Source organism: Camponotus floridanus, unplaced genomic scaffold (genome assembly GCF_003227725.1).
Source record: "Camponotus floridanus strain SB8 unplaced genomic scaffold, Cflo_v7.5 scaffold143, whole genome shotgun sequence".
Classification (NCBI taxonomy): Eukaryota; Metazoa; Arthropoda; class Insecta; order Hymenoptera; family Formicidae; genus Camponotus; species Camponotus floridanus.
Genome location: NW_020229263.1, coordinates 271,761 through 285,360, shown reverse-complemented (window position 1 = coordinate 285,360; position 13,600 = coordinate 271,761). Strand labels below are relative to the sequence as shown.

Genomic DNA, 13,600 nt, shown 5'->3' with positions numbered 1-13,600 from the left:
ACAGTGCGGTTCGCGTATTCGCAGATAGCAATATTCATTCTATCTATATCGGACCAGCGGACTGACGTGTATAGTGCGGTCTCGCTCCAACGCTTATCCGAGCGGCATAACGCCGTCTCGCTCGCTCTCACGCGAACGGCCGATATAGCGCCGTCTCGCTCACTCTCACGCGAACGGCCGATATAGCGCCGTCTCGCTCGCTCTCACGCGAACGGCCGATATAGCGCCGTCTCGCTCGCTCTCACGCGAATGGCCGATATAGCGCCGTCTCGCTCGCTCTCACGCGAACGGCCGATATAGCGCCGTCTCACTCGCGCTCACGCGAACGGCCGATATAGCGCCGTCTCGCTCGATCTCGCTAACAGCTGATCGATAGCTGTCTCGCTCGCTCTCACGCGATCCGCGTAGTGGTGCGCTCTCACCCTACATCGCGTCTTGAGACCAGCAAACGTGTATCATTTTGTGACTTTAACAATAAACGGACAGTAATTCGCTCACCGGTCTTACTGTAACACATTAAGTCGCAACTGCAGATCATTTCATTCCTATCAAGTATTCCTTACGCGATCACGCACTGAGAGAGCTTGCGATACCCCCGCGGGTATGTGCCGGCAAAGTTCAATCGCGCTTACCCGGTCTTACAAAATTCGCGAATCGAAAGCGCGATCCCGAACATTTTGGTTCGAACCGTTCGTCGCGGAACCAAAATGTTCGGGATCGCGCTTTCGATTCGCGAATTTTGTAAGACCGGGTAAGCGCGATTGAACTTTGCCGGCACATACCCGCGGGGGTATCGCAAGCTCTCTCAGTGCGTGATCGCGTAAGGAATACTTGATAGGAATGAAATGATCTGCAGTTGCGACTTAATGTGTTACAGTAAGACCGGTGAGCGAATTACTGTCCGTTTATTGTTAAAGTCACAAAATGATACACGTTTGCTGGTCTCAAGACGCGATGTAGGGTGAGAGCGCACCACTACGCGGATCGCGTGAGAGCGAGCGAGACAGCTATCGATCAGCTGTTAGCGAGATCGAGCGAGACGGCGCTATATCGGCCGTTCGCGTGAGCGCGAGTGAGACGGCGCTATATCGGCCGTTCGCGTGAGAGCGAGCGAGACGGCGCTATATCGGCCATTCGCGTGAGAGCGAGCGAGACGGCGCTATATCGGCCGTTCGCGTGAGAGCGAGCGAGACGGCGCTATATCGGCCGTTCGCGTGAGAGTGAGCGAGACGGCGCTATATCGGCCGTTCGCGTGAGAGCGAGCGAGACGGCGTTATGCCGCTCGGATAAGCGTTGGAGCGAGACCGCACTATACACGTCAGTCCGCTGGTCCGATATAGATAGAATGAATATTGCTATCTGCGAATACGCGAACCGCACTGTTCACGACTTGACACAAATGCGAGAGAGACAGCGTTATGCCGCTCGTACTAGAGTTCGAGCGAGACCGCACTATACACGTCGGTTCGCCACGAATGCGAGAGAGACGGCGTTATGCCGCTCGTACTAGAGTTCGAGCGAGACCGCACTATACACGTCGGTTCGCCACGAATGCGAGAATTGCCGGCATTGGAGGAGCATCCGGAGCAACCCGTGGACGGCTGTCAATGACGCTTTCCTCGGCGATCACTGGAGCAGCGCTCTCGGTTCAGGCGTATATCCTTCCGCGTCTCTCGACATACCAGGGGCCCGTCGTGTGATCCAGCATCACCTGGCCTCACATACGCGGTCTTCCCCTGGCCGACCCACAATACCTGGATCGAGACAAGATCGAGATTCTGCTCGGCGCGGATGCCTACTCCGCCATCCTCCAGGAAGGACTCCGCAAGGGAAGCCAGAATGAGCCCATCGCTCAGAAAACCTCTCTCGGGTGGATCCTATCGGGCGATCACCGAGTCACCACCCAGGGAGGCCGCGCCGCACACCAATGCACGGTAGACCGCCAGCTGACCGACCTGGTGCAGCTTTTCTGGGAGCAGGAAAAGGAGCCCGCTACTCCCGTCGCTCTCACCCCTGAAGAAAGGAGATGCGAGGACATCTTCGTCCGCGAGCACACACGCACCGACGCGGGCCGCTACGTCGTGAGGCTCCCCTTCTCCGGCGCTCCGCCTTCGCTCCTGGAAACCCGCCGGCCGGCCGAACGCCTGCTCCACGCCATGGAGCGTCGCTGCGAAAAGGACGCTCGATTCAGCGGCCTCTACCACGACTTCATGCAGGAATACGACGACCTGCAACATATGGAGACGGTAAACCCCTCATCCGAGGAAACGGACACGGCCAAATGCTACTTACCGCATCACGGAGTGTTGCGTGAAACGAGCACCACCACCAAACTCAGGGTCGTATTCAACGGCTCCCAGCTCACAATCACCGGCACGTCGCTTAACGCCAATCTACTGACTGGAGCCAACCTTCTGCCAGCTCTTGCTGACGTGCTCCTCCGCTGGCGCTGGCACCGCTACGTGTTCGTGGCGGACATTGAAAAAATGTACCGCCAAATCCTCATCCATCCGGACGACCGCGAGCACCAGCGTATACTTTGGCGGCACCGTGCCGCCGACGACATCCGCGAGTACCGCCTACGAACGGTCACGTATGGCTTGGCGTGCGCACCATTCCTCGCCATACGGACCTTGCACCAGCTCGCCGACGACGAAGGCCATCGATTTCCGCAAGGAGCTGTCGCGCTGCGCCGCGATACTTACGTGGACGACGTCGTGACCGGCGCGAGCACCCTCTCGGAGGCCACCGTGGTCCAACGGGAGCTCCGCAGCCTCTGCATGGCGGGCGGGTTCCCGCTTCGAAAATGGGCCGCCAACAGCCTCAGCGTCCTGGACGGAGTTCCACTCGAGCACCAACGGTGTAAAGGAATCTAATCCTTGTGCGGGATAGGACCTAGTGCGATCTCAGGATTTAGGGAAGAGAACGGATTAAATAATTAAATTCTACATTAAATTAAAAAATACATATATTATATAAAAAAATATAAGGAAAGAAAAATACATCTTAGCAGTTATAGTTATGCATGAGTGAGTATGTGTGCGTGTATGTATATATTCTCGAGTATGTGTTATAGTTAGAATTAAAATTTTCTAAAATCGGCGAAATACAAGTCCAAATTAAAATACAATAACAAAATTGAGATAAAAGATTCGCCGAAGTCTAAGTTCGAAAATTATTCATCTATTTCAATAATTTCTCCCAAAGTAGTGATAATATAAAGGAAAATAATATAAAGAGAGAAGAAAGAAAAAAAAAGGAAAAATAATAATAATGAAAGGAATGGGAAATTAAAAGAAAATGAAAGGGAGTAAAGAAAAATAGAAATGAAGAGTTAAATATATATAAAGAAGGGCTTAAACGAAATATAAAGATAGAAAACAATAAGAATTGTTGATAAATAAATCAGAAAAGGCAATTAAAAGGAAATGAAAATTAAGGAATCGTTCGCGAACCGCCTTGCGGAGATTCTCGACGAACAAGGAAATGTTCGTGAATCGGCTTGCGGAGATTCTCAACGAACAAGGAAATGTTCGTGAATCGCCTTGCGGAGATTCTCAACGAACAAGGAAATGTTCGTGAATCGCCTTGCGGAGATTCTCAACGAACAAGGAAATGTTCGTGAATCGCCTTGCGGAGATTCTCGACGAACAGGGAAATTATTCGTGAATTCCAATGCTAAAATCCTGAACGAATGGATAAAGATCTTAGGAGATTTATTCGCGAATTCCAATGCTGAAATCCAGAGCGAATAAATAAAGGAAATATTCGTGAATTCCAATGCTGAAATCCTGAACGAATGGATAAGGATCATAGGAGATTTATTCGCGAATTCCAATGCTGAAATCCAGAGCAAATAAATAAAGGAAATATTCGTGAATCTCAATGCTGAAATCCTGAACGAATGGATAAAGATCGTAGGAGATTTATTCGCGAATTCCAATGCTGAAATCCAGAGCGAATAAATAAAGGAAATATTCGTGAATCCCAATGCTGAAATCCTGAACGAATGGATAAAGATCGTAAGAGATTTATTCGCGAATTCCAATGCTGAAATCCAGAGCGAATAAATAAAGGAAATATTCGTGAATTCCAATGCTGAAATCCTGAACGAATGAATGAAGATCGTAGGAGATTTATTCGCGAATCGCCTTTCGGAGATTCTAGGCGAATTAGGAAGAACAAGGAATGAGGCTGGAGGAGAGGTGAAACAAGGATTGATTGATTGATAGTAATTAGTAAAGATTTAATGATTATTAAACTGTTTAAAATTATTTGTTAGACATAGATGTTTAAATTATGAGATAGTAAGATATGGAAAAGGGAGAAAATAATAGTTGCTCAAATTTACTCACAACTCGTTGGAATCACAAAAATAAGTGCGTTGATAAAATTACAATGGCTGAAGTCGGAGGTTGATAACATGAAGAGTCGAGTAATAAAGATGTTCATCAGAAATTTCACATGATGCACGATTAAATGTTAACAAAATCATTTTCACTGTGATATAAAGCAAATTAATAACTTAACTGCATAATGCAAAAAAAGGATCCCCGAGGCTATATAATTTTAAAATTGAATAACTGAATCTTGACTGGAGCTGTCAACTGTACTGCTTATAGTGCTAGTTAATACTTATTAGTGAACGCAAGTGAACTAGAGAACTTAATGAACTAATAAACTAGAGAGCTCTCGCGCCTTGCGCTTGCATTTTTTAAAGTAGTTGCTCCTCCTCCTTACTGGATGGTGAGAATCTTTGAAAATCGAATCAAATGATTTCTATTACTTCCTTCTTAGGGCCAAGGAGTTAGATTTTTAGGAAGAGAGGGTATCTTAGACCTCTAATTGGTTAAGCCCTTTTTCTTAAGGTTTGGCTTCACTATCCAGTAGAGAGTGGGAGCGACCTGATTTCCTTATCTCCTACGATTTGATTGAGAATGGCCTATTGATCCAACGCACGTGCGATATTAATTTTATGGCTCTGCTCGTATTTACCTTTTGGTCAATTTCCCGATGACCAAGGCTCTTAGTTCAAAGTCTCTGAGACGAACCATTGATATGCGTGGATTGAATTTCTTATTTTTCCGAGGCTCGTAAATTAAAATTTTATTTAAATTTTCTTAGCGCTATCTCGACTGGCCACTGTGCTTGCTTATCCGAGTTGGGTTTTCCTTATTTTAAATTCAACCCAATCGTTGATTACTTCTAAGAAACGTTTCGATGAAAGAACAGAATCGTGAAGTCCACCGGACGTAACACATTTATGGAATGTTTTTTTATATAGGTGTTACTCGCTCTCTTAATTTTTATTTTTTGAGAGAATTTAGAAGGGTTAATAGTAAATGGCAATGGCTCATTGACAAACATGAACGGTGTGAGAGAATGATGCCCATCAATTATTCTTATTCGCATAAAAAACGTGAGAATGGTTTTAACAACAGTGAAGACAATATACAGTCGATTTTTGTGGTCTCACATCGAAAAAATCAGTCAGAACAACAATTGTCAGATAAAGTATCGACTAGCAATGGAGGTTATGATAGGGAGGTAAAAGTCTGTCCTTCTTCTTTTGCAGACCCTCCATCATCGCCTCTAACTCTTCGAAAAAAATGGTTTGTCAATCTTTCAACCAAAGATATCCCGATTGAAGTTTAAGGACTATTATAATTGGGTGATGGGTTTTGTTTACCGCCCTTTTCATATAATGATAGGTTGACATCCGAAATTATCAAACATATTGAGAACAATTTTTGCAAGATTAAAAAAAGAGAACCGGAATTAGTAATGGACATCAGAAACCGTTCCATACCCATCATAAAAAATTTAGATAATAATAGTTTTTCGCCTACTGAGATAAATAAGAACATTAAGAGCGCAGTCTTAGTAACAAAAGATTTTATGAAAAAGAACCCGGACATCTTATTTACTCGTGCTGATAAGGGTAACATTACAGTTTCTATGAACAGAATTACGTACATCAACAACATGGAGAATTTACTTAATGACACCAATACATATATGACAGTACCACGAAATCCTATTAATAGATTAACTTCGGATCTACACACACTACTTATGAAATGGAAGAGACTTGATTACATCACGACAGTGAAGTATAGGCAGTTGAATTCTTTTGTTGCTGTCCTTCCTAGGGCATATGGACTACCAAAAGTACACAAGAAGAATCACCCTCTTAGGATAATCGTGTCTTCCATCAACACTCCTCTTTATTCACTAGCGGCCTTCATACATGATATCATTCATAAAAATATTCCACTTCCAATAAGCCAAGTCATAAATAGCTTCCATTTAATCCAAAAACTACAAAAAATTACAGTTGAGAATAATTCTCGTTTAGTTTCATTTGACGTTGTCTCTCTTTTCACGAACATTCCACATAATTTAGTTATAGAAGGAATAAAAAACAGATGGGAGTTCATTTCAGGGAATACAAGCATTCCGTTAGATGAGTTCATTGTGGCTGTGAATTTAATCTTAAACTCCACTTATTTCACTTTCAATAATATAATTTACAAACAGACATTTGGCACACCGATGGGTTCTCCTTTGTCGCCTATCATAGCGGACATTGTACTGCAGGACTTAGAATATAAGGCATTGTCTAGTTTGCCGTTCACGATCCCGATGTATATCAGATATGTAGACGATATAGCATTAATGGTTCCATGCAATGGCCTTGAATCAGTGTTAGATGTTTTCAACTCTTTCCATCCCAGATTACAGTTTACGATGGAAATAGGTAGACAATAACAGATTGAATTTTCTAGACGTAACTATCATCGTGCAGGATGGCCATTTTATTTTTGACTGGTATCATAAACCTACATTTTCTGGACGTTACTTAAATTACTTCTCACACCATCCGATATGTCAAAAAAAGGGCACGATAATTGGACAGACAAAGTTTTTTCTTTTGTCGGATCCTACTTTTCATCAAAAAAATTTTACCCTTATCATAGAAATTCTCATTAACAATGGTTATCCGCTTAATTTTATATTTGACACAATTAATTCCCGTCTAAAATATTTACTCAACCGGAATAATTTATTAGATTCTAAAATAAACAAGACTGCAGATCCTCGACCTTTTTTCTTGCACCTTATATAAAATCAGTATCCGAAAAATTTAATTCGCTCACGAAGAAAGCCGGTTTTCGACCCGCTTATACTGGCTGGGATAATTTAAAACCATATATCAGAGCTTTAAAGGATTCTTTCCCCAAATTTTCTAAGAATAATGTTGTCTACCGCATTAATTGCAAGGATTGTGAGGCCTCGTACGTCGGCCAAACTAAAAGATTAATAAAAACTAGAATTGCAGAGCATCACAACCAGATAAATAGTTGCACTCAAAAAAATTCTGTTATCACCGAACATAGACTCCAACATAAACATGATTTTGATTGGGAGGGCGTTCAGATTCTTGACAATGAGCCATGCTATTTTAGGAGATTAACATCTGAAATGTTATTCATAAAGAGACAGACTGCGGGTCTTAATTTACAAGAAGATACCGAATTATTACATGATTCCTATTTACCGATCATTGAAACTTTCAAAAAATTTTAATCATAAATCAACGTACTTTCTTTGTTTCCGGTTCAAAGATTTTTATTATACTTAACGTCATGATTTTGTTTTGATTTTGGACGCTTTGTTTATCTCTGAACTTTGACACTAATAGTCTATTTAATGTCTTTCATCGAGACGGATGTATTATTCTGTACTGTGGCTTTATTGCGTCGTTTTATTCGATCGATTTCATGTGGTGAGTGTTTAACAAAGAATTTTTAATTTTCGAGTTATAGTTAGACAACTAATAGATTTACGGATCTAATCTGAATTTAGAACAATCACGGCCTCTTTGCTTGTTTCTTTCTGCTTGTCTTTGCCAAGACACTGTACGGAGAATATGAGAGGAGGAGAGACGTTCTGGAAACATCCACCACGTGGTCGACAGCTAATTACTGCTAAGAAATTGCACAGTTAATTTACACAGCCGAATATACGGTCCACCTGGATTCCATTCATGCGATAAGCGTAATCCTTGTAATTTTTAAGTGTTAATTTTCCTAAAACTTATTTAATTGTACTGAAGAGAGTCCAGTTGAGGACAGAAACGTACGTTTACATCTCATCATATAATGCGCATATTCATTAATAGTTACTTATACATTTCATCACATAATGCGCACAGTCATTAATAGTTACTTAATTTAAATGTATTACAACTATTATTAAATCTATTCTTATTTATTGACTTTAACATTATTGCATAATATTAGCTCCTTAAGCCCGATTACTGTTTAATTATAATTATAATTATAATTATTTTTGTTTGTAGTGAAATTACACTAATAATTTTAAATCCTCTCTGCATTATTGTATGTGCTCTTAATAAAACATTAATACATATGCAAGATAATATATGGAAGTTATTTGTAGATATGCATTATATGTTCTACGTTATCTTATATACTATGCGCAGTAATGATTTAAGAGTATATGTAATGCGAATAGCATTCATTATTACTAATCTAATTTCAATATTGCTGGAAGAGTTTGCTTATAAAGAAGCTTGTACAACAAGCTTGTTATCTAGGAAATCTATAGCTACTCCTTTATATAAGCTTTTGTATAAGTAAACTCTTCCTGTAATATTTAAATGTGATTAATACGTAATGTTGAATTCTAATTAAGTTAGTACGTATATTCTTAACTCATTACAATATGTTATTTATAAAAATGCATGTATTAAACTTTATCTTATATATACCATAATAATGTACTAATGTGGATAGATTTAAATTTATTAATTTAATTTAAATATTGTAAGAAAAGTTTGTTTATAAAGAAGCTTGTATAAAGAAGTGCCTATACATTTTTTAGAATATTAAGAATATTAATACAAGAATTTTAGAATATTAATACAAGATAACTTATATATGTAATACATATATTTTTTTAAATAGTATAGTTTATTGAAAAACACTAATAAGAATTGTATATAGGTTATATTCAAAAAATATTTTTAAAAAAATATTCAAAATATGTTAAAAATATATTCAGTAAATTTTATAAATTTTATAAATATATTCAGTAAATTTTTATCAATAAAACAAACAATGTATGTTTTATAAATATTTCCTATACGAGGTGTGTTCAAAAAAAAGGTGATTTTTTATTTTTCTCGAAAAATATTTATTTATTCATCAATATCTATTTTGTCCCCTTCAAAGTAATCCCCCTCAGATATTATACACTTGTGCCAGCGCTTTTTCCAATCCTCGAAGCACTTTTGATATGCGCTTTTTGGTATGGTCTCGAGCTCTTCCAGTGATGCGGTCTTTATCTCCTCAATCGTGGCAAATCTCCGTCCTTTCATGGGTCTTTTCAGTTTTGAGAACAAGAAAAAGTCGCAGGGGGCCAAGTCCGGTGAATATGGTGGCTGAGGCATGGTTACGGTGTTGACTTTGGCCAAAAAATCACGAACAAGCAACGACGTGTGAGCTGGCGCATTATCGTGGTGCAATATACATGACTGGTTCTTCCACAATTCCGGGCGTTTTTTTCGTATTGCTTCACGTAAACAGCGCATAACTTCAAGGTAATATTCCTTATTGACCGTACGACCGCATGGCAAGAACTCACGATGCACCACGCCATTTTAATCGAAGAAAACAGTGAGCAAAACCTTCACATTTGACCTAACTTGACGAGCTTTTTTCGGTCTTGGCTCTTCTGACCGCTTCCATTGGGATGATTGGGCTTTAATTTCGACGTCATAACCATATACCCATGATTCGTCACCAGTTATGACCCTTTTGAACAAATCTGGATCGTCGTTGACGGCATTCAACAGCTCCTGAGCAATGTCTACGCGACGTTGTTTTTGGTCGAAATTCAGCAATTTCGGAACAAACTTCGCCGCCACACGTTGCATGCCCAAAACACCCGAAAAAATTGCATGGCATGAGCCAACCGATATGCCGACATCCTCAGCAACTTCTCTAATAATGATTCGACGATTCTCCATAACAATTTTCTTCACTGCTTCGACGTTGTCATCGGTTGTTGACGTGCTGGGGCGTCCAGGGCGGGCATCGTCATTAACATCTTCTCGACCTTCTGTGAAGAGCTTGTACCACTTGTAAACATTTTTTTTGCTCAGAGTAGACTCGCCAAATGCCGCAGTCAACATTTCAAGTACGTCAAAGCACTTAATTTTATTTTTCACGCAAAATTTAATACAGATTCTTTGATCCATTTTTTTCGATAGCAAAAAATCGCCAAGCACACCAAAACACGTCTAACCCTTATATCTGTGAAAAACAAACCAAACATGCAAAACAGCTGATAATGTCAACACATGTTGGGGACATGTGTACCAACATAACAAAAAAAAATTCGAAAATCGAATGTACGTAGCCCGCGAAATTTGAAAAGTCACCTTTTTTTTGAACACACCTCGTATATATTTCTTTAGTTTTCAAAGGATCAAGTTATTTTTAAAGTTTTACATATTATACTAATTATCTTGCACAAACAATAATAATCCAGAAAATGTATAATCACTTCTTTATACAAACTTTTTTATTAGCAATTTTTCTTGCAATATTTAGATTAAGAATGTTGAACTCTATTTGCATTATAGTAAATATGTTCTTAAATAATTATTATTGTATATATATATATATATATATATAAGATAAAGTATAATTAAAGATAATACATATATATTTATAAATAACTTAGCTAAAAATAGCAGAGAAGAATTATAGTAGAAAATATTTATCAAGTATTTATTATTTATTATGTTAATAAAAATTTAATGAACATAGTTATATATATGTAATTGTATAAAGATACGTATAATTCTTGTTATTTTTTAATAAATCAATGTATTATACGATGTATTATCTTGCATACAAATTAACTGCTTAAGAAGTATATATATAATAATGCAAGAAGAGAAAGTTTGAAATTATTAATGTAATTTAACTATAAATAAAAATAATATAATCTATATTATAATATATATATTTAATTATACATATATGCATAATTAAATACACTACAATATAGCTTATATTCTATATACATTGTAAATATAATTGTAAATATAAACATAATACAAGTGGTATGATCTCCCTACTTGGAGTTCAATTATAAATTTTTTTCTCTAGCATGAACTCGTGAATAGTAAAAAATTTTATTGACACAAATATTGAATATATGTTAACTTTTCCTAAGTTTACGTTACAAGAAAAGATTTATGATTAAGATTTTATTAATATAATATTAATAATAAGATGTATAAAATTATTTATATTAAAGTATATATTAATATAATACAATTTAAACACACACACACACACACACACACACACACACACACACACATATATATATATACATATATTATTATAGTCCGAAAGACTATAACTTATTATTTCATTGATAATATTATAATAGAATATAATGGAATATTCGCGAACCGCGCAAAAATCGCCATCTCAGCGAACCACGCGTGAGAACGCTCGCCGGAAACGCGAAAACGCTAACGAAGGGATTCGACTTTGAACCTCCTTCGCTTGCACTTGGACTTTGGACGCCACGAAGAACCTCCATGACCATACATGGTCATGTCGCTAGGCGACCCCCTCCAAAACATCCCCAAAACCGAGGGAATAAAAGCCGTCCACCGCGAATCCGCGGCGGACAGTCGTTAATTATAAATCAAACAACTAGTGCGAGACCGAGGGCTAACCATTATAGTACGACGAAACACCCGACGAAATTGATAAACATTCTAAATCTGAAGCGATTTAGAAAAGGACGACGAAGAGAGGGCTCGAAAGAAACTGATTAATGTCGAATAAATGAATATATTTGTATAAAAGAATTTTATAATAAAAGTTGCACCAAAATCCAGGAATTAACTTGAAACTCCTGGCTACCCCACACCCTGTACCGCGCCGGGCACAACATCTTGGTAGCAGCGGTGGGATAGCCGAGATCGAGGATCATTCTGGATCCTGAACGCCTGCAACAAAAAAAAAATACAAAATTAATAAACTGGAGAGAGCAACTGCTACAAAGCAGCTAGACTCAACTGAGAGCAACTGCTTAAAGCAGATAGACTCAACCGGCACGCAACACACACGGACGACAGTGATAAAGAAATCACGGCCAAGCAGCTGAAAGCCAAAAGGAAACACCAGCGCTCAAGGACCAACGTCGATCCACAGCCAAGGCAACGCAACGCAGACGGACGACGCATCGCCGACGGATGACGCATCAACGCGGGACAACGACTCACCAGCAGCATCAACAGTCGAGCGATCCGATAAGCGACCCAATAAGTTACGACCATGTGAATCACCGTACTACTACTGTAAGTCGAACTTTATTTAAATGTCAGTACCATCGAAACAAGTAAAATTTAAAAGTCCGCGATTTCTCAGCGTGCCAGCGCGATTGGCAAATAGATTCGGAACTGTAACTCCGATACGAGTAGCAGAAGAGACTGCTCGATATTCGTAGAAGCGTGCGAAAAAATTTAGAAGAACATTATTCGAGTTCTGATTCATCCGAGGGACGCGAACTGGATAATAACGATAATTCAGTACAAGACGGACCAAGTCGCGTTACAGTACGAACAAATTATTCACCGATATCAGTTGATATTAGTTTATTCGAGCCACGTGCGCAAGTAAATATGGACAACGAAGCCGTCGATAGAGAAATCGAGCGCATGCGAGCGCAACAGGCCGAACTAAACGTAGCCGCGGTCTATGAGGACGCAGGTCAGCCGGCCGAAGGAACGAGTAACGTATTACTCGCCGAACTCGTACACAGTTTCCGCGAAATGCAAACCGAAATGCAGCACATGCGCGAACAAATGCGAAATATACAAACCGCACAAACAAATTTAAACGGAACGCGAGTAAATGCAAACACTGTCCCACTCGACGTAACGTACGGACGCACTCAACGCGATATCCGAAACCGACGTAGCGCAGCCCCGCACTATGTATCATTAAAAGAAGCGCGAACAATGATTCCCGAGTTTGATGGAACGGCGCGACATAAATTACAGGAATTCTTAAACGCCTGTACGTACGCGGTACAAAATATTAATCCCGCAGACGAAGAATCGTTAATTCAAGCAATCTTATATACTAAATTAAGAGGTAAAGCCATGCAAGATTTCGAAACGCGAGACATTCAAACATTTGAAGAATTAAAAACACAACTCGAAACTTGCTATCAAGCAAAACAAAGCACAACACACTTACAAATAGAATTCAATTCTTTAAAACAAAAGTCGTGCGAAACCGTCCATGCATTCGGCTAACGTGTCGATACTCTAGCCATGAAACTATATGAGTCCATGATAGAAGGCGAAGAACGGCCTCCTTCATTTAAACAAGCAATACAAGAAACCATTAAAAAACAAGCGCTAATAAATTTTCAAATCGGATTACGCGATGAACTAAAAATACTTGTGCGATCACAAAGATATACTTCGCTCCAAGAAACGATAAATGCCGCGAGCGCGGAGGAGAAGCTTATC

General features: G+C 39.6%; 2 protein-coding genes across 2 annotated transcripts; one reads left to right on the top strand and one right to left on the bottom strand.

Annotated features, from left to right (window-relative positions):
- Nucleotides 1–2,156: 2,156 nt before the first annotated feature.
- LOC112637228 lies at nucleotides 2,157–2,876 on the top strand. The gene has a single exon (XM_025406449.1). The coding sequence runs from the start codon at nucleotides 2,157–2,159 to the stop codon at nucleotides 2,874–2,876; it is 720 nt and encodes a 239-aa protein (XP_025262234.1).
- A 6,812-nt stretch (nucleotides 2,877–9,688) lies between these two features.
- On the bottom strand, nucleotides 9,689–10,226 carry LOC112637227 (protein GVQW3-like). Its single transcript, XM_025406447.1, has one exon. It carries the CDS (start codon nucleotides 10,220–10,222, stop codon nucleotides 9,689–9,691), a length of 534 nt encoding a protein of 177 aa, XP_025262232.1. The 5' UTR covers nucleotides 10,223–10,226.
- Nucleotides 10,227–13,600: the final 3,374 nt, after the last annotated feature.